Source organism: Typha angustifolia, chromosome 15, assembly GCF_048772165.1.
Source record: "Typha angustifolia cultivar Huaian chromosome 15, ASM4877216v1, whole genome shotgun sequence".
Classification (NCBI taxonomy): domain Eukaryota; kingdom Viridiplantae; phylum Streptophyta; class Magnoliopsida; order Poales; family Typhaceae; genus Typha; species Typha angustifolia.
In genome coordinates this window covers 15,630,165-15,653,302 of record NC_133253.1, presented here as the reverse complement: position 1 = coordinate 15,653,302, position 23,138 = coordinate 15,630,165, and the positions used below count along the sequence as shown (strand labels likewise).

General features: G+C 36.1%; 1 protein-coding gene across 1 annotated transcript; it reads right to left on the bottom strand.

Annotated features, from left to right (window-relative positions):
- Positions 1-588: 588 nt before the first annotated feature.
- On the bottom strand, positions 589-21,622 carry LOC140777559 (subtilisin-like protease SBT6.1). Its single transcript, XM_073121751.1, has 10 exons — positions 20,922-21,622; positions 18,465-18,593; positions 18,042-18,194; positions 16,821-16,937; positions 10,882-11,066; positions 7,362-7,625; positions 6,201-7,269; positions 5,393-5,917; positions 1,338-1,398; positions 589-1,246 (listed from the first exon to the last, which is right to left on the bottom strand). The coding sequence occupies exons 1-10, from the start codon at positions 21,447-21,449 to the stop codon at positions 1,155-1,157; spliced, it is 3,123 nt and encodes a 1,040-aa protein (XP_072977852.1). The 5' UTR covers positions 21,450-21,622; the 3' UTR covers positions 589-1,154.
- Positions 21,623-23,138: the final 1,516 nt, after the last annotated feature.

Genomic DNA, 23,138 nt, shown 5'->3' with positions numbered 1-23,138 from the left:
ATCATATTTGCAGACAGGCTCTTCTCAATTTAAGTATTATCTGGAGAACCCACTAGGAATTCGCTGCTGGGAATAAGAAGAAACATTTCAATATTAGTTTTCCTTCTTTGGTCAGTACAAGCTTATTACAGTGAAAGAAGAGTACTTTAGTAGAAAATCATTGAGGGGTCATTTATCTTCGTAAATTTGAAAATACAAAAGAAGAAGAAGAAGAAGAAGAAATGCATCTATGAAATATAAAGTGCATACAAAAATTAGTTTTTAGTTTATGAGTCTCATGAAATATTTTTTTCTAAAGAGCTAAAATAGACTCTTACATGCTGCATCTTGGCATTCCCTTTAATTAAGTAGATATTAGAATGTATTCTCTCAGCCCTTTAACTGGGAAGAAAAATAAGGCACACTGGTTTCTCATTTTACATTACAAATGCTGCATCTTAAAACACATGAACCCAAATGCTCCTAAACATTTACTCCTTATTTAAAAACAGCAATTAAGATATAGGATTGCCCCTGAAATTTCTGAAAAAGGAATATTCATTTGCATATATGAAGAAAAGAAAGTTTTGCAAGAGCCAATAACCAAGCTGGTATATGAAAAATCCCTGCTCTTTTGTAGGATCTGTTACAGTAATTTGATCAGGATGAGAAGATTCTTTTAACATGAAAAGGAGAGTGGCTCCTGTACACAAAAAGAGAGTTCAATCTCTTGGTCCTTAATAAATTTGTATCTTGATACACATCTACTCAGAAGAAAACACTTCAAATCATTGTCCATGCCAAAGGCAATTAGGATGTTGTTGTCATTCGTTAGTCACAGAATTCCCAATAGCCCGCAAAAAAATTTCCAATAAATGGAGACGAACAGCCAGCGGCACAGGATGGCTTGAGAATGATGTTACAACAAGAGCTTCTTACTTAGCTCTCCTAGGGTCAGAAGCATTAGTAGCCCTAGCCATGAGACCTGCTTATAGCCTAAACTCTCAAATGCAGCCAGGAGGACTACAAATCGTTTCCTGCTGAAACACATTGGCCTCGTAATGAGAAGTAGCAGGGCAAATGGTGAAAGTTTCTCTATATGTTGTAGTGGCAGCAACACAGCCAGAAAAAAATCTTTCCCTATAATCTTTCTCTGTATATAGTGTAAGCTTCTATTACACTAAATTCGTCAAGCGGGCTGATACTGATCCTTTCCTTCGCCGTCGTCGTTTCTGTCGTGCTCGCCAGCTAAGGAATAATGCAAGACCTGACAGTTGGACAAGGCAATGTATGAGGAAGGAACTTGGTAAGTTTCAATAACTTTTCACTGCAACTTGATTAAGGAATCCAGTACTTACAAGTAGCAGCAACAAAAAGAGGTATGATCCATTGACCTGCCACTAACATTGGTATGTCAACCTGCAAACAGTAGAAACTAAGATGTAAAATGAATATGTATTAGCATTATCCATGTAGAACTCAAGAGGTGGGTGATCTACGTGACAATGCACTTTTGATGGATGCTTAATTGCTTACAAGCGAGTTTTGTTGTTGGGAAGTGAAGGAAAATGACGTGATCTTGGAAGGGAAAGTTCTTAGGAAACTTTACTTTCTAATAAAAGTTAATCACTTCCTGATATTTGGTCAGAAAGAGAGTCTAAGATTGGAACTGTGAATTTTTTTAAAATTTTTAAAAACTAAAAGAATTTGTTTACATCTATACACCTCCAAAATTACTTATCATATATTTGTGTGTATCATTTAAAAACTATAATTTTTGCATGGATACCCTTTTAAGTTTTTTTTTTTTACAACTATAAGTTAAAATTGAAGTACTTAAAATATAAAAAGACATAAATATCATTAACTAAAAGAACATGTAAACACAAGAATTAGGGGTATTTTTGTATTTTTAATGTCAAATTGATGAAATTTTAATAGTTATTTAGGTTTGAGGGGTATCCAAAGAAAGTTTAAAAGGTATCAATGCAAAAACCAAGAGTTTTAAAGGAGATAAACATAAAAATTATTTTAGAGGAGTGTACATATAAATAAGAGAATTTAGAAGGATATTCATGAAGGAAAAAACAAACTAAAAATTAAATATTATAGATTGAGATTTGAAGTGTTTTAGGAACTTAATAGTCACATTTTTTATAAGTGATTGTTAACTAGAGTCAGGAAGTGCATTTTCCCCTCTGGAGAGAAACTAGATAGGACCGAAAATAAGGAACTCTGGTGATGTAGGAAAAGCCACAAAAATCACTTCCCAATTTACTTTCTACAACTAAACAATACAAAGTTGGTGTAGATCATAAAAATACTCACTTCACTTCCCTCATTTTCCAGCAACAAACATGCCCCATACATAACTAAGGGATAAAAGGGTGACATTTTTCATAATGTGATAGCCACACAAAAATATATTAGGTATTTCTTGCAAAGTGAAAACACCTCCTCCTTTTGATATAATTGCAAATTGACTCCTTTTCAAATATATTCACACAAAAAAAAGCATTCATTACTGATTTGCAAATTGACTCCTTCACTATTCGCTAACCGCCTAACCCATTAACCATTTGAAAAAAAGCAATCATTGTTCTCCCTCACTCTCTCGATATGAGCCCTAAAAAGTAAAAACTCTTCCTTTCTCAATCATCTCCGAGCAGCAGCGAGAAGTCGGTGGCAACGAGCGAGGTACCCCTCAAACTCTTCTCTTCTTCCCTTTTCACTCTCAGTGGCCACCTCCCAGTTTGGCCGCCGATAGTGAAAGGCCGCCACCATAATAATAGGTTACTCCCAGTTTTCCTTTTCCTTTTCCCTTTCTCCTTCTCTTTCTCCCTTTCACTGTTGGCTTTCTTCACTACTACAGTAACAATATGTTCCTTCTCTAATTACTAACAACAATAGGTAAATCATTGATAAATTTGCTATATTAGTTTATATCACGACAAGCATGCTTTGATATGTAAATCATTGATATATATCACTATTAAAAATTATAAATATATCATATATAAGTTTTTTTATTTTTCTTATACCCTTCCACCTTGGCACTAGATGGTGGAGTGATCGTGCGTTATCCACGACCGCCTTTCAAAACATTGTAGATAATAGAACTACCTTTATGAATTAATATGATGTCTTTATATGAAACATTGACGAAAAAAGTGGATTGCATATGTGTGAAACAATTAGGTGATACACCAAAGGCCAATATAACTTACCATCACACATGATGCTGAGGTGATAAATATTAGTAGATTTAGCATATTAGATGGATCTGGTGTGCTAGAAGCCTAGAATGTAGGACCTATCTGTAATTGTGTTCCTAGTTCCTACTTCCTAAGAGGCTAAGAGAAGAATATTTTAAATTTAACAAGGCAATTACTCTGGCTCCTTTGATGATTGATGAGAGAAAAAGAGAGAAAAGAAGATTTTTTTTAAAAAAATCCACCATATCTCCGCCACTTTTCTGAAATGCAGTGGCCACCATAATGGGTTTGCCTTCCCACGGCCACGGTATTATTGTCATGGTAGGAAATGGTGGACAGGAGTATGGTGGAAGCATGGCAGATTGTGGCCTATTGCAGCATATGCAAAGATTTTTAGTCCATTTAGATAACCTATATCCTATGATCAAATTAAGGCCTAATATAACGGTCACCCACATAGCTATATAGTTTCAGTATTTCTTTTTTCTCTTTTTTGAAGATTTATTGATGCAATGACCAGAGAATTTGAGAAAGAGAATAAACCAGAGGAAGGGGAAAAAGGAAGGGGAAGAAAAAAGAGGGAATTCCTAGTTAACCATGCAGCAACTAAGGCTAGAGAATTCTTTGACTAATTTGGTTGCCAATTACATGCTGCTGAAGTATCACAACCATAGATTGTCCTGCCAATCAGCATGATCAGCACAGAGCAGTACGTATCATACCAAGAAATTATCGGCACCAATGGGTGGGGGACTCTCACATGGCTGCCAGTGGTTACATATGCTACTAGGAATTAAACATATCTTCCTTTTGACATCCTAATCTATTGTTATCTTTCATCCCTTTTTGATACCTCTTCGCATTGTTGTGCTTGATTTTGTATATTTTATACTTCAAATTTTAGATATCAAAGGAAAATTTTTTGTTTCCCAAAAATTAACTGAACTTAGAAGATCAGAGAAAAGTAAAGGAAAATGATGAGCTTAAAGTCTTATATACATATGCTACACTAATATCTATTATTTAAGGACTTTATATTAAACATTAAAACCTACATTAAGGCTCTAGAAAGGTTTAAAGATTATTTTCTCGACAAGTCAAGACTATTCAATGGGATAAAGGCACACTCGTTCAGCACGACACATGCCAATGATGTGTACCATGCCAAACCAAGGTCGACACTCTCCGTGCCTTAGGGGATCTTTGATCATGACTGTAGCAAAGACTTAGAGAGGACTGCAGGAAAGAAAGGCTAAAAACATTATAAAAGTTGAGTTTCATTTAAAGAGAGATCAAGAGGAAGTGGATGTGAATGTTGTGATGGATGGCTTCAATCGTCTAGTTATTATGATCAAGTAGGAGGAGAGAATACTATATAATGAAGTTTAATTTAATTAAGTTGTGCGTAGGTTAAAGTTGTAAGAACCATAGAATAGGAGATATTACTTTCTCTTGATGATGCTATTCAAACTGACTCTTTTTAACACTGTTCTTTTAACTTTTGACTTCTTGTTCCCTAAATCTTGTATTTTGCTTGAATTTTGTGGTTACTATAGCATAGCTGCGATTTAGTTTTATGTAGATAGCTATCTAGAAATATAAAATTTGAAATTTTCCTCGAGTCTTGATTTGTGTTCATGACATCCACCAGCCATGAAACCTCAGCAACCATGGGCCCACCAAGCACTAGATATAAGGTCTTTTATGAAAGAAGCACAGTTTGATAATCATTGTTGGACTAAGTTAACACAAAAGATCTTTTCCTACCAAACAACAAATTTTTCTTAGAGGTCTGGCATATGGATACGTAGAGCAACTGAGCATAAATAAGAGACCAAGCAACAGAATATTATGCACCGGCAGTTCCCTTGTAGATAGACAAAATAAAGACTGTAGCAGGTATAAAAATATTTTCAAGATTGTCCACATATTTACTATCCTTTATAGCAGGCTCAGGTTAATTGTTTATAGAAGGTACAAATGACTGTAGAAGGTAAAATTAGTGGAGAACCAAGTCATAAGCCAAGCCTGTTTATAATTAATCTCCAGAAAATTTACTATCTATCTAGGTGTTTTATGCTACTTCACTTTTAAATGGCCATACAATTTAGAAGTTGTTTATGTCTGATCACAAATTATAAATAAATAAAAAAGGAAAAGATGGAAAGGAAACCAGAAGCAAATAATCATCCGCATACCTCATCATGGTTGAGCAAATCCAAGAAATTCAGGGTATTGCCAAATTTACTACCAGTGACTGCAAAAGAATTTCCACCAGCCTTCTGTGCTGTAGCTTCATCCAATCTCAGATCAGATACTTCCCTTGTGGTGCTGAAATTGCTAACCAGCTCCATGCTAGGATATCCTGGCAATTTCCTATTTCTTCCTACAAGTTGAATACCATAGCCTTTTGTCCCCCATACCTCAAACCTAGAATCATGGTGACAAATTAAATCCTTGGCCACTACAGCAGAATATGTCGAGAAGTTCACATCAGTTCTCCTAGATGGTAACCGGCCATCTTCCTCATAGATTGGGTTTTTTATTTTAGCTGCTTCTGAGAATAGGACAGGATCTTTAGTATTACTGTTAGTGAAGTCCAAAATCTTCCTCAGGAGCCAGTAGCAGTTGGTTACCATGTGACTACTGTCAAGGCAATTTGAATCCCCATAAACTGCAATGCGACCCCGTCCCACCTCCACCAGACCAAGAATCGAGGAGAGCTGCAATTAAAAATAAATAAATAAATGGGAATGAAGTCATAAAATACCGCTTGTAGGAGAGAGGTAATCAGGCATTTTTCTTAAGGTTGACAATCTTTAAGGTTCAGGTACTGAAATCAACTTTAGAATTGCAGCCAGTTGAGTTAATTTTGTGTTCTTAGCAAGTAAAACTAGGCAAAGACCCAAAGTACAATGCAAATAAGAGAATCATTCATGTTTTTACTTATACTAGAGAAGAAAAAACATCACCAGAAATTCAGGTAAAAGAACCTTGGCTGCTAACCTTGGTCATCCCAGTATTCTGCAGTATGTTTTGTGTAGCACTTTCTGAGTTATCCTGGAATTGGAAGCTATGCACATAACCTCCACCTGGGAATTTAACTATATCAGTTCCAGAGGCATAGTGGCTGTGCTCACCATTAATAGAGAAATCGCCACTCAAAATTTTGTCCCCAAAAGCAATACCAAGAGGGGCCAAAAGCTCATTAAGAGCAGGGACGTTTGCACCTCCAGTAACTGGAGTCCACCAGCTTCGGGTATTGTCATCGAAAAATTTCATCTTTACCATTGAATCAACATTGTACCACTCAGCAAAGACAGCAAGACCCAACCCTCCATTTACAACATCATCCCTAATCTTTTGAATCTCCTCTTCAAAATAATCATCCTCAAGATCCACCATAAGCAGAGTTCCATAACGGCTAGCTTCAAAGCATGTAAGTGGAGACCCAAGTGTCTCAACATAGTACCCTGCATCCCTTAGCATGTTGTACATTATATGGAAATTCGTGTGCAAGTGATCACCATGCCAATCAAGAATGTCATTACGGACATCAAGAGAATCTCTTGGAATATACCCAGGTGGATACTTAATATTGTGATACTGATCCCACAAAATTCTTCTTGACCTTGGGGGGGTTGGAACCACCTTTAGTTTCAAGTAAAGCACACACGTACTGCTTCTTGGCCCTCTCTCTCCAGCAGGTGCAGGACTGTACACTCTGACAGTCACATTGCCCTCGATTGTGCCTGAGAATTGAGCACCTTCATCCCTAATCTGCATGTGAAGTGCAAGGTACCCAGTCCAGGGCCAGATGACATCTGAGTAGGTGAAATGAACACTGAGAAGATTGCCCACCTCATCTAAAGGCTGCCATATAGGTGGAGTCTTCACATAACCAATGACACCCATACCGTTGAGGATTGTGGCATTGAAGATAACTGGCATTGCTCCAGCATACAAAGGTTGGCGACAAAAAGGCCAGCTATAGGGGCAATCTGTATAATCAAGAACACTAGGGAAGATGCTGGCACGAGGTTGATAGCTTTTCAGGATTTCATATGACTCCCACCTGGAGAAGAAAAATGAGAAGGCACTTCATCAGTCATGTATGTTTAACTTTAGCGCAACTATCTCAGGGATCACAGTGGAAGTCAAACTTACAGATTGAGTTTGCCTGCACCTTGCTCATATATATTGGGACCAGAAAGTTTGGTGGCGCCCTCAACCAGAGCTTGTTTCATGCTTGCAGGATTTAGGAGAGCTTTCCGCTTATTTTCTGGTATGACACTGACAAGCAAACACACAACGCCTGCGACAACTGGACTTGCAACGCTAGTGCCTGAGAGGCTCTTACAACCTGTGCTGATCTTTGAACCAATTATATCACGACCATATGCAACCACATCAGGTTTCACGCGACCATATCTGTCAAGATGTACATGGTGAAATCCATTCAACAATATTCATGGAGAAAGATCTCAAAAATAAATGGAACAGCACGATTACTGCACACGTCAACATCTCAGCATTCACTTTAGCACAAGAGGGTCACTATGTTGAACAGTTGTTATATCTAACCAAAATAAGGGAAAAGAAAAACAGATTCACAGATATCATCTGCACATAAATAGAAGACCAAGTCAAGTCTAATAATGTGCTCACAAGGCTAGGTCTAGTATATGCATATGCGTTTGTTCAATGCCAGCACGATGTCACATACTTAACCATTGCTAGTAGGGGTGGCAAAAATTAACCCGACCCAATAACCTTACTCGATAACCCACCTCTTAATCAAGTTTGAGTTTAGTCTAATCGGGTTCGGACCATAAACGGATCAACGTATCTAACCCATTTAATAATCGAATCATGTTCAGGTTTATATCACCAACCCTATTGGACCCGTTTAAATATGCGGGTCGAGTTGGGTCTGGTCAACCCGCTAACCACCAACTCACCATATTTATACTAAATTTCTAACCTAACCTTAAACCCTCATTCACTTTCTCCCACTCTCCCTCAAGCATCAGCTAACACATTTCTCTCACTCTCCCTCCTCAAATATTCGTCATTGACCCCATCCCTCAGGAGGACATCCATGCCAACCTCCTCCAATTCGCTACCCGCCGCAACCACTAGGCCTGGGTAGGCCGTGCCTAGAAGAGAGGCTACCAACCGAAATAGCCGGCATCCAAACTTGGCTTGTGCGTGACTGGCACCCTCTTCCGCCACTGGCATGACCACGTGCACTTCGCCTTCCAAGTCGACCCTGGCATGGGGCTCGGTTCTCCCCCTCAAGCTCGCAATGCCGTCTAGCACCTTACTAAGCTAAAATGGCCTTCGGGTTAGTCTCTATCGCTCTCGCGTATGATAAGAAATCATCTCCTCAAAGACTCCTCGAAGGACTACTCTGGCGCGCGTATTGCAATGAGATCAAGTGTGGCTTCTCCGTGCAACATGAGTGCTCGACCGTGAATTGGAGTGTTCTCAAAGCGATGGAGCCGATCTCCGTAGGAGCCAAGGTGATTCCAAGAGACTATGGCAGTGGAGAAGGCGAGATGATTTTTTATGAGAGCAAAGTTCGAACAGGTGGTGAGCACTAAGGACTCAAAAGTGGCATGTCCACCAAATGCAACATGTTTAATAATCGAATCATATTCCTGTTAGGATGAAGTTGACCGAATCCAAATCTGACCTGACACAAACCCGCTTAATACAACCCGATTGCCACCCCCTAATTGCTAGGCTCACGAGTCCGTGCAGCGCTTTACCTACTTCGCAAGGTAGAGCCAATCTTCTCCCAATTAGAGTGCAGCAGTGTTTAGAGACAAAAAAAAAAAAAAAAGTTGCAGGGATTTGCAAGTTTGCAGGAATTGTAAAGATATTATCTCCTATTGTAAAAACTCAATTACACTAAAATTGGATGTATTACATACAGAGGGGTTAGCCCTTTATATAGAGACAAAAGGAACACAAGTGTAAAATGAGTGATGGATGGTTCAAGACAAGGTGTTTGCCTTGCTGGTCTGTTGCCCAAAAAACACCAAAGATGCAATGAGATCCTCTTTTTCTTGCAACCCGTGATCAAGGCAAGGTCTCATTGAACCTAGCAACAAGGTCACTTCCTCGGTCAAAGAGAGCTATAAGTGGGTAATTAGCTTTCCCTAAGGTCAAAGAAAGCTTAAGCAAGTCGCTCTTCCCATATCACCGCAAAAGCAATCTAACAATAGATGATGGAGTGTCCCTCAAAGCTATATTGGTGTCCCTCTAGGCTATAATTTAATCACAATATAGTTTAGGTCCTTGGATACCTCGACACCTGAATTTGAGCCAAAATTTCAAAGGGGTGACAACAAGCTCTAAAGCGTCAATCCAAATGCTCAAACTCAACTCGTCTGAGCCACTTGAATGACATACCACACAAATTGACCAAGGTTCTGAAAATCCGGATCAGCCTAAAAAAAATAATCCATTTCACCCGTATCGGCCGCTCAAATCAAATCGAACTATTTTTTAATTACATAAATTCTAAATATTATTTAAAATACAAAATAAATTCTAAAAATTTAGAAATATTGATAGTAAAATAAGAAAATAACAATCACTAACATATGAAGCCTAAAAAAAGTATTCACTTACTCAAAATAAAAAAATCAAGAAACTAATATAGCATATATAAAATTGTTAATAATAATTTACCTCCATAACAACAAAAAATCACAAATTAACTATATATATGTGTATATGTATGTATGTATATATGTATCTACATATATAAAGAGAGAGCACGACACAGAAGTGCGATGTGACATGCACCCACTCACTAGTATTAGGTTCCCAAGGCAGAGAAAGAGAAAAAAAGATGAGAAAAAAGAAGAGAAGTAGAAGCATAAGCATAAGAAGATAAGGAGAAGAAAAGAAAAATGAGAAGAAATACAAGGAAATGGAACAAGTTGTTACTTGTTAGGTCTTATACAAGGACATCAAATTAGGTTGATCCCAACCCAGATCGGTAGATACGACCAATACCAGCCAGATCAAGATTGGCCTATTTTTGGATCCATGAAATTGACTTTAATGCGAACCTCAATTAGTCATTTACCGAGCCTCAAAACTAACTTTGATGCTGACTTTTTTATAAACAAATAAAATTGCATGCAAAGTGCAAACTGTTCTGGAGAATCTCATCATTTGAACTATAATTTTGAAGCATCTCCATGGGATACAATTTTTCAAAAAATGAATGACTCAATAACGGAGAGAGGACAAAAGATTACAAGAAAACCTAGAAAGAAGGTGAAAATTGTAACTAGAATGTAAATTTTCTTTTGATGTGAATAACATGAAATTTGATGGCGTCATCAGAATATAACACTGCAACTCCAGCTCAAAGCAAAACCAGTGGTTTTCAATAGTTTAGGTTGTATGCTTCAGGTCATGACATACTAAATCACAGGTAACAAGGGCATTGTCAACACTATTCTATAGCAAAGGAGTAAGTTAATTAGGTTACTCTTATCATTAATCATAGATCCTCTTGAATAATAACTAAAGAGAAATATGTTTCTTGAAGTTTATTATATAAGCAAAAGCCTTTAGCAACAACCTTTTCTTAGAAATGCTAAAGGTTCAGTCCAAAAGAAATTTAAAGCAAGTCCACATGTTAGATGAATAAATAACTAACCCATGAGGAATCTCCCAAGTACTCATGCCACGCGAGGAGAATGAAGCAATATGATCATTGTAATCAATACCACCAACACCAATAACATCACTCTGATCAGCAGGATTATTTAAAGTGCCATAAAGAGGCCCATCATTTCCAATAGCTGATACCATAATAATATTATTGGCTGTGAGCTCCCAGACCTGGATAAGCAATTCAGTTTCATAAAACCTTTAGTATCAATTTTAAAAAGTTATTTGTCTTAATATTGAATCAAAAACACATTTTGTACAATCTGAGCTTTATTAACAATAATCTCACTTATGGATCAAATATGGAAACTGTCGATGCAATTAAACAACTTCGCATGAGGGAAGTTGTATGAAGGAAAAGGTAGTATGAAGTTAGGAACAATACTTATATGTACCATCTTCTGTTGTTACTAAAGGAAAGGTATGTCAAACAATTCCTGATTATCTAAACTTATACAATTACAGTCTAAAAGATAAACATTTTTATGCACTAGAAGTCTAGAAATGATATGATGATTAAATACATCAAGTTAGTTACATGCGCTAATGGTTTAACAAAACAAAAGGTAAAGTTTGAAGCACTAGATATGACTGCAACCCCAAACAATGTAGATAATTACGATTAGGATAAAAATTTAATCTACATAAAACAGGAATATTAGACAATGATAGATAACCAGAGGCAGCAAAGATTTAGTTTTGTGCAGTTTCAAGCAATTAAGTAAAGGAAATTAAGCCACCTAGCAAATGATCAGGCATAAAAGAATAAAGCTTGAGATCCTTACATTCACAGATAAAAGTGATGATAAGAATATGAGCACTTCCATACTTATTTTTCTTTTTGCTGAAAGAATTTCCAACATATTAAATGAAGAAGTTATTGCACAACCATAATCTACAACACTTGGCATAATTATTAATCAATGCAACATTTTACACTGTAAATGCACATAGATCAGCTCCCCTGCATCCAGTAACTATATAACAACCAAACCTTCTTTAGTGACTATGAAAGAGCTCTCTGCCTTCAAAACTCCCAATATGCTATGTCCAAAGACTTGCATTTTCCTAGAAGTAGTCTTATCTGCAATATTTTAATTTTTTGGATAAACTAGCCACATTCAATGACTAACTAATTGAGATCAAGGAAGTTCTTGATTCTTTAGCCATATAACCCCTAGATGGCACACAACCATTTCAGCTCCATTAATATTCAAATAATAGATAACTATTCAACTGCCAATCATCTCCTACCAAATTATTTTACACATATATCTCTCAAGATATCCCAGATATCCACCACCCATCACAAAGTTGTACCTTTCCTATAGTCATCTCATATGCATCATAGATTCACATACTAACCACTTCAGAACGGACTATATTCATAAGCTATTCACCACAAATTAATCAATATTGCCCGACTTCACTTTGGCTGGAAATGATACCAATTTCTATAGTTCAGAGACAGAAATTTATCTCTTGAGATATCCCAAATATCTACCAGCCTACCACAACAATATCCAGAGCTTAATCTTTCATTTAGTCATATAATCTGCATGATAGATTAATAAACTGACCAACCTTGAGAAAACTACATCAATAAGTTTATCACATATATGCCTGATTTTGCTTTGACAGGAATTTAAACCAATTTCCAGAGAGCATCGCTCTTATAACTGGTTATACGACTTTGTCAATTCTCTTGTAAAGACTTCTCAAGTTTGGATTGTGTCTAAGCCAATTTATATGGATGGGTGGTAACTTAGAAGCGTTGAATGATCATGATGGTAATAATCACATTACTGTTCCCAGATACACGTGTTAAGCATCTGGTTCTAATTATATTAGCAAAAATGTTTTTTCCCCTCCCCGTATAAATTTGTTCTTCTTCTTCCTAATCTAGACAAGCAAAATTTAATTAGTTTAATTGATTGAAACACACTGTAATATCTCGCCCAATGTAGGGAAATAAGAGGAAAAAAAAGGAAAAAAGAGAAGTGAAGTGAAGCGAAGTGAGATACACTTCTCTGTAATTGGAACTGTAAGGAGAAAAGGACATATAATGACAGCTTGTTTTAAGCGTACAACTGAAACCATTGTTTTCCAATTATATAAATGTAGATAGAACACACAAATAAATCAAAGAGTCTCCTCTAATTCAATTATACATTAAATTTTTGCCTAAAATTTTTCTGACTAGGACTTCAAGTGCTAGTCAACAAACTTTCATGATCCCTACCAAATAGGCTATGAGTGCATCCATAGTGTCAGTGTACCACATAAGAAGAGTCTTTCCCCTCTCCTACAAGTGGCCACTTTCAAGTTGAAGCAAGTTTGTAACAGATGTTTCAATCCTACCAAGAAAGTGCATAATTATTAATTAATCAAGGCCAACAAATAGTGTCTTCTTAACGACAAGGAACTTCACAGCAATTAACAGATAAAAATAGTAAGACTTGCAGTATTCTAAAACAAAGTTGCAATGGCCGTCATGGCAGATTCGCACTCTAAGCACGACGCTATACTTGCAAGATTAAAAGGGCATTTGGGGACTTGGAGACTGCCTGAGCAAGTAGAGGCTCATCATGGTGGACTAAATGGCGACTCATCTTACCACTTTAAGCACAGCCAAATTAAATTATTTTCAAGGTCCAAAAGGTCAAGATCGGGATCGGCCTTCCAGAAAAACGATATGTATCAGCCGAATCGACCGTATCGATCGCTTGGATTAGATCAAATCGGATTGAATTTTTTATTATGTAAAATTATAAATATTATTCAAAAATGCAGAAAAATTTGTAAAAATTTAAAAAAGAATTTACCAAAGATAAAAATAAATAAAAAAAATTATGATGCAATAAAAATTGAAAAGAAAAATAGATTAGAAAGAGAGTGAGTGAAAGAAAATCAAACAAAAAAAAAAGAAAAACCATGGTGCAGTAAAAAAGAAGAAGAAAGAAAGAAAGAAAGAAAGAAAGAAAAGAGAAGAGGGATTGAGTGGAAGAAATGAAAAAAAAAACCTAGAGAGAAATAAAGAAATTAATTAAAAAATTATATAGTAGAGTTCATCAAAGTTCACCAGAGCTAGATCTCTCCGTAAGAAAAAACAATTATTATATGGTAAAGAGAGAAAAAAAGAAAAAAGAGTGCAAGAAAGAAAGAGAGAGAGGGGTTCAGATCAGTCCTAGATTAGGATCGAGATCGGCCGATCTGACGAACCATGATTATTTTACTCATTTTTTCAGTTTGTACTCTCTTGAATCTTTAGTAAAAAAAAAATCAATTTGCACTAGAAAGATTTTTATCTAAATTTGATAATAAATTCGTTGAAACTTGTGATTGGAATATAAGCTTATCCTAGTAGTGGTAACAAGTTCGGAAAATTGTTACACTCAGGACTGTAGATGACCATAAAAGTTTCCTATAGCTGACACTTCTTTTTTATTCTTTTTCCTTTCACTTTTGACCGAGATATAGAAGATAAAAACTAGTACATTCACAGTTTTAATTTCAAAATTGTAAAAGCATTACCAAATTGTAAGAACTGAAAAAAGAAATTGAGAGAGAAGAGAGCACATGTACATGCAACCTCCCTCCCTTCTTCTCGTTCTCCGTCACGCAGTCAAAGGGTGGCTGCGGGATTTCTGGCCACTCCGAATCAAATTCGGATTAGAATTTAAAACCTTACCTATAAAAACTCTAAATCCTCTATTATCCACCCACCCAACCTCCTTATTTCCTCTTTTCATCATCTTCTTCTTCTTTCTTTACCGTCGGAGTTATCACCGTGAAAACGAACTACTGGAGCACTGCTTAAGCAATTGGAGACCACCACGCGACTCATCGGTAAGCCCTCTCCCACCTCTCAAATTTAATTTGATAGGATAGATTAAAAATACCTAAATTTGGTGCTCGCAATTTCGTCGGCAAATCAAGTCGACCGCTTTGGTTCGCTGCCGCTCGTGCTTAGGAGCCCCACGTCGTTGGCCTCGTTCCATGGTTGCCTTCTAGGAGAGCTTTTGTGGCTCGAATCGCCCTCGGCCAAGGGTTAAGGCTTGGGTCATCACTGGTGGCTTCTCCTCCACCTCGCGTAGTCGGCATGGTCGCAAGGAGGGCTTTGGCGAGGTAGGTGGACTATTGGCAATTTTCCTTCCTTCTCTCTACCTCTATTTTTCTTTTTCTCCCTCGAGTTTAACTCAGCCAACCTTTTCTCCTATCGAGTTCGGGTATGGGTTTCGGACCTGACCCGATCCTTAGTATTGGGTCATGGGCTGCAAGTTAGCTCGCAGCCCAATCCTTTTTAAATATTTGATTGGGCCTTGGCACATTTGAACAATTTATTTAGCTTTAAATTTTATAAATCATGATATTATTTAATTTAAAATTTTATTATTATTTATTATTAAAAGTGGTGATTTTTAGCATGTGGAATAGGGATTAAATATTTCAGTTATTTTATCTAGACTCAAGTGAGTGGGCTCACTCACATATTTATTCGTACTGTATTTTATATTTTTTATCAGACCACATATTTTTCTGTCTATAAGTTTAATTATTATATTTCCTAAGTGCAATTTAATCATTGTAATTATGTGTGCAAAATATATGATTCAATACATCGCGATACTTCATGCAGATTGCGAAATTTTAGTGGGAAAAAATATAACTACTATTTGGTATGACTTAGAGAACAATCCCGATATATATTATTTACAATTTTTCGTCATAACTCAAATCTAACTGGAAGTCTAAGGGAAAGTCTTATTTTAGATCACTGTGGTAACTTTCTTAGATGACTCTGGTGGGATTAAAAAACAGTCCTAGGTTAAATCAAAAAACTTTCTGAGGTAATTCTAATCTCTCGATGGTTAGTGACACCTCCTAACAACCCTAATTGGATCAGCTATGAGAAAAAAACTCGAGCATCATCTCAAAGTGACTTCTAGTTGATCTGCATCCACAGGGTATAGACCCAAATAAGACCTAGCATTATTTTTATTATTGAGAAATATTTTAATATGTTGAAACTGAGTATGTTATGAGATATGACTTTCTATTATTATTATTGTCATTATTATTGTTACTTTAAAAACATGCTTAATGGAATATTCATTCTATATCGTTGGATTTAAATTTTATTTAAGTTATAAATTTAGAATTTAATTGGCTTTCGAGTGGATTCCACTCAGTGAGTTTAGTCGTTTGCTCATAGATTTTTTTTCCCTTTTAATATTTTAGGTAATGGTCAATGTGGCAACTGAGCGGAATACACCGGAACCCAACCTCCACTTAGGACCTACCCATTTACCTTTCCATTTTTTTGGTTTTTATGTTTTAAAATATTTGTTAATTCAATTTGCTTAAAGACACATTAGTGATGACATTGGTTATTTTCATATAGAGTTAAATTATATAAAATTAAAATTTTAATATCATTATGTATTTAAAAAGTATTAGTAAGGTTTCATGTATCTCAAGCGTATTAAAATACATAGCCAATTATGATTTCAATTTAAGGTCGTGACACAAATGCTATTTGCAAATGTTTCCAAATGTTTATTTGTTGATTATATATATCATGTTTATCACTTATCAAATCTGTCCTTTTTACTTAATTATATATTGGTTAGATAGCCCAGGAAAAATATATTTGTAACATTTTTATTTAAGACCCCCCTTGGGCTCATTTCACCCACCACGCCGCCTACCATCCATCACACATGATTAAAGTTAAACCTACGTGCTTTTTAGAAAATTGAAGATTTGTAAACTTGATAATTGATAACTACAATAAAACTGCCTAGAATTTAAATGGCAGTGAATGAGTGATGTTCATATAATCATGAACTGGAAGAGAATTCAGCAATGCATAAGAAACAAACATACTATTAAATGGCAATTATCAAGCAGAGTGTCATGTACCTTTTCCACAAATGGGAGATCTAGGTAATCAGGCCCACCAATACTCAAATTCAGCACATCCATATCGGTCGCAATAGCATAATTAAATGCATCAAGGAACCATGATGTGTAAGATATCTGCACTGAGGATGAACAAGAAATTCTCAAAATCTTGCAAACAAAAGAAAAAAAAAAGGTGTAAATGGTGATTTTGACAAAGAATGATTACAAGGAGACAAACTTCATAAGAACTTAAAGACGAAGAAAGAAAATATGCAATTTTGCAGGTGCAGAATAGAGGATTCATTGAAGTTTGACATACATGGCATACCAGACTGTAAAGGAAATTATGTGCCTGACACGGTACCATGCCGCTAGACATCATGCTGATAGCCAGCCAGAACAATGCTGGCCCCATCTATACATATATTGTTATGGTTGTAAATTACACTATTAATATTTTTATATTTACACATAATATACTATATTAGCATAAATTATATATCATATATAATTATTTTTTATTTTTTAAATATTAAAATGTTACCCCGTCTTGGCGCCCGCCTTGGCACTAGACGTTGGGGTGATGGCCCACCACTCGCAGCCACTTTCTAATACACTGTATATAATAAATTCAATTCAATTGGGTTATATGTTTGATTTAATTTTAAGCTTGATTCGAGTTTAAATTATGCATTTATGCTTGATTTGAAATAGGCTGGAATCTACTTATCAAGCGACTCGAGAGAGGCTCGGAATAAGCTCGAATTGAATCTAACCAATTCAAACTTCAAATAAAGCTTGGACAGAGTTTGGCTCGATTACACCCCTACCCACCATAATGGCTATAACAGTGGTACTTTACTGGCTCATTTGTTACCAGATATTTTATAAATCCAAGAAGTGATATAAGAAGTGCATGCCCAGAGGTCAAAAATACAAACATAAGAATGTGGTTCTTCATGTCAAAAATGATATGGAGACAGAACACATGGTAAGAACATCCCCTGTAAAGAAAACCAGGAGCACTTGCTAAAGCATAGCTTGCAGCAACATCGCGATGATAATTAGCCCGTAATTGGTTTTTGAACTTCATGAAAAGGAACTTGTTCTAACAACATGTTCTAAAATAAGCAAAATAGAAGAAACAGATAGAACAATATGGGACATGTCAAAAACTAAAATGCAAAGGAACATTACTAGTATAAAACTTGACAAGACAACAGCTCAATTCAGCTTTACCTGAGCATCTGTAAATACTCGAAAAGCATATATCTCAGTTTCTGGAGCAAAACCCAGGCATTCTGCATCTTCACCCGCAATAACTCCAGCTACAAATGTCCCATGACCAAGATTATCGTTTAATGTGTCCTCATTTGTCCAATTTGTGCGCTCCTAACAAGTCATGTTGAGAATTACTGTCTTTCTCACACAACACATTCTTTGAAAAAATTTCTAAAAGAAAATTCATGCCAAGCTCATCTTTTCAAACATTATTCTAGATAAATAATCCTCATGATTTCTTGATATACCAAAACAAATGGTTGATAGTCAGAAGGAATCTTTGTCCACTGATTGCACATGCAATGTTAGTCCAGCTAGAAATGAATCAAGGAAAAGATGATAAGATCAAAAGCCCAACACATCTAATATAATAGTGTGTACCTTGATATTACGAAAATGGGGATGATCTGCTCGAATACCAGTGTCAAAAATTGCCATTTTGACTTTTGTACCTGTAAACCCTTTTGCCCAAAGTCTTTCAGCACCAAAAAGAGATGTAACTTGGGATCTCTGCAATAATATAGTGGGTGTCACAATTCTAGAGCCAGCAAAGTAACAATTCTAAGTTTCTGACAAAAAAACTTACAGCTATAACCAAGATGCACTTTATTCATGTAGTATATAAAACAATAATATGTGACTGCTGTGTTCCACCTAGATGAGTTGAACAAAAGCAACCAAACAATAGTAATATTTGCTGTTCAGCAAAGTGCACATTACAAGTTGATTAATTGTTTCTAACTTTCTATGCTACCAATTTCACTGGTTTTATTGTTCAATCTTCCTTGTCTTGGTAAGGTAAGTTAATTTTCTTGTCAGAATATAAATAAAAACACATTTCTCCAACAACCTAAGTTTTAGAGAATTAGTGAGTTAATATAATATCAAAGCAGAGGTCCTAAATTCGAATACCGCCAGACCTATCCGTTACTCAAAATAAGCTATGAAGTCCACTTCTTGAACCTATCAAAATATTTAAAGCCCAAAAGTGAGAGAAATGTCAGAATATAAAATATAAAAGTTTCTCTAATAATTTAAGTTGTTAAGGTAGTTGGCGAGTTAACACTTCTCTTTTGTAAAAGCATAATTTGGAAATTTCAGTTGTCATGTTTTATACTAGAACTCCATGCAAATATTGGTACTCTATCTGAGATTCTAACAGTTTGCAATTGTCCCATAAACTTCTTTTTTCCCATTGTCTAGTAAATGAAAGATACCTTAGTTGTGAAAGTCAAGAGCATAAATAGCCATAATTTCACTAAAAGCAAGTATAGCCACATCATAGGAAGTCCAAAACCAAGAGAAAAGAATGAAAATGATTCACCATCAAAATCTCATTATTTTTTGCTTTTTCTTTCTAAGTTTCTTCTATTCAATCTCCTATTTTCCAGAAAATAAAGAAGGCATTTGAAATAAATATTACTTCGCTTATGTGAAAACATAAATTAGTTTAGATCTAATAAAAGACTAGAGTAAAATAAAAAATGTGTTTCATTTAAACTGTTTGTCTGTTAAGATGATATGAGAAAATAGAAGAAAACAATCTGTTCAGTTAATTTTATCTATGGCAGGTTCCACATTCTGATCTTGATACATCTTCAAATATCAGGAACATTACTAATGAAGTTAATTGGATAAACATCATATACATTCTCCATCCATAGTTTAATTTAGAGTATTGGTTCTACATCAATGGACCTAGCCTTGGCACCAGCTGAGCACCTATGAGCAGCAAACAGACCTTCAATTCCAACAATTATATAGAGCCTTTAACTTTAAGCTCTGCCTCAGGTAAAATTCCCCATTATACTAAGTGTCAACATAATTTTCTTACTATTAATTCCAATCTCGTTTTGGCTATCTATTTCTTCCAAGACATCTAGCACTAAAATAAAATCATTTCACCGAAAATTTGTCTTGCCTAATTTCGCATCTCCACAGCCAATTCCCAGCCTAGGGAAAGGAGCAGGACTACTCAAAACACATGGAAGAGATAAAATATTTATAATGGATGAACATGTCTGCAATAAAGTTTGGCATCAAATCCACATGTTGCTGACAATAGCTCCCCTTTGATCAGTCATATTATATTGCTTCATCCAGAATTTACATCCCAAAATCAGTTATACAATGTAAATGAAAAAAAGAAAAAAGTCAAAAACACACAAAGAAGAATGATCGCAATCATAAAATAAGTTCCAAAAGTAAGTCATTTATTTACATTCTTGCCTGCATAACTTTAGCGCTACACTACCCTTCATCTCTTGAATTGAGGCCCTCAACTCATAAAATCATATACTCATTTAATGATGCTACACAATCTATCATGGATTGCACAATTCTTCTACTTTTGTGCCTTGTTTCCCCCATCTTGTCCTTTATTAATTAAACTGATCACCATTAAAAAAACCATCAGCCTTTATAACACACAGCATTACAACTTTGCATTTGCTGCCCTCAGCTCATCCCTCATTCTACGTCTCTATGTTTAAATTAGTCCACTGGAAAAATGAAGATAGTAATTATATCAGTTATCCGGCAAAATTATGTATACATCTTCTACACTATTAGATCAGTTATCTGGCAAGCTTGTATATATCTTCGTGCAGTTGCTTTTAAGAAACTCCAATGACAGTTGATTACTTAAAACCACATCAATTGCCCAATAGTTCTCAACTAACTTTACAGATGCGTAATTTCAGTGTTTTGGGCATCATTTGCAAAAAGGCAAGGGCCCTCACAAAGATTTAATCTTTCATGCAAATTTCAAGTATCAGGATCAAATTCACCAAGAAATGACAGCAAAATTTGAGGCAAAGCTTGAACAAGAACACATACCTGCATCATAATCTTTCTCCTCCAGCTAATTGAAGCATTGCTTATTGGACTATAACCTGTCTTCAGTTCCTCCTCTTCTTCTCCCTCAAACGACATGGAAGTGAACAACTTACCCGGCCGTTTCTTGGAATCAAAAAGGATCCCATCTTCCCCACCCTCATACACAAACAAGCTCCTTGAATAGCTCGAATCGGCGTACACGTCCTTCACCCTTCCCAACTTCTCGAGCTCCCCGATCACCGCCGCCCGATGCGAATCTCGGATCCCAATGAGCCCGAAATCGGTCGGAAACGAGGACGCCGGGTTCCTCCGCTCGATCCACCGCCAGACCTCGGGGGAGGATTTGATCCTCTCCTCGAGGTACGCGCGGTGGTCCTCAGCGAGCCGGTACTCCAAGAACCGCACCACGTAGTTCCGGACTGGGGCTAGGGTTGGGATTTCGTCGTCTTCGGAGATCGGAGGGCGGAGGAGAGAGAAAGCGAGGAGCAGAACGAAGGAGGAGGTAAAGACGCGGCCTTTGGAGATCATCTGGAGGTGGTGAGGGATCGAATCAAGAGGTTGAATCTTTAAAGGGAGATCGACCCATTAGCCGATGATGGTATTGCCCACCAGATTTTTGCTCTTGGTTCTTGAAGAGGAGTGTAGGTCCTGTAGGAGGACATACGAGAGGAAGGAGAGGAAGGAAGAGGAGAATGAATGCTTACGAGTAGCAAGGCACGGTTATATGAATATAGAGCTTAATTAATCATACGCATATAGTTTGACCGTAAAATTACCCACTATAGTTGGAGAACACGAGTAGCAAGGCACGGTTATATGAATATCGCTTAATTAATCATACACGCTTATAGTTTGACCATAAAATTACCCTCAATAATTGGAGAACAAAATAATATGTTTTTAAGTTAGAGTAGTTGAGTAATTAAATTGAATTTTAGACTATTTTAAATCTTCCTCTATATTTTGTTTAGAGGTCTTATTTCAAAAGTTAATATATGAGACTGTGTTTAGATATCGTTTATACAGTAAGCCACTTTTAAGATCAATAATTTATATAAAAAATTTAAATTTTTTACAAAAAATTTAAGTAGTTTCTAACTGGATCAATGATTTATATAAAAATTTCTTTCTTAGATTTTGTTTAAAAGTTTGTTTATAATTTTCTAAATAACTTTTTTATAAATTTGCTTATAAGTAGTTGTCGACCGCAAAAAAGATATATGTTTACAAATTAGTTAATACAATGTTTTTAGAGGATTTGAAATTTCTATGTAAGTCATTGATTTTGAAAGAACCCAAAAAAAAAAGAACCTTAGAGTCCACACCCTTCACCCTCTTCCACCCACAAATTTAATTTAAACTTAATGAAGTAGTTTAAAAATACCTAAATTTGGTACTCGTGGCTTCATCAGCGAATCGTGCTGATCAGTAACTTCAGGTCACTATTGCTGCTTCATAGAACTTCGCGTCCTCAGCCTCATGCTGTGGATACTCTCTTTAGAGCATTCGTGGCTTAGATCGACGTCGACTGTGGAGAGAGAAAGTTCATTAGCAATGATTACCCCCAACAACCTTCCTCCACCCCATGAGGCTGCAAGATCATCACGGTAGCGAAGGGGACCTCCGTTGGCGATGATCATTGATGGTTCTCTCTCTCTCTCTCTCTCTCATCGATCTCCTCGATAAAGGAGATGAAGTTGGGCTCGGGCTTAGCCTGAGTCAACCGACCTAAATTTTGGGTTCGAGTCTAGATTTCAAATCCAACGAACCCAATTCGATTAATTTTAATATATTGGGCTCAACTTGATTAGTTTTAATAGATTGGGCCTTAGCCCAATCCATTTTAGTGGATTTTTGGGCAGATTACGGGCTAACTACAACCTTGCCCAATCATTTTGGGCTTGTTTAGCATGTGAACTAAAGATTAAAGATTTCAATTATTTTACTTAGACTTAGGTGAGTGATTTTACTTACATATTTATTTGTCTTATACTTTGTGTTTTTTTATCAAATCACGTATTTCTCTATATATACAAATAAAAAATCATACTTTTATGTGCAATTTAATTATCATATTTCTATGTGCAAAAGATATGAGTCGGTGCTTTGCTATACTTCCTACAAATTAGCAATTCTAATAATCAAGAATATTAATGGAAAAACATACATAATATATAATATGACTTAGAGCACATTCATGGCATAAATCGCTTGCGA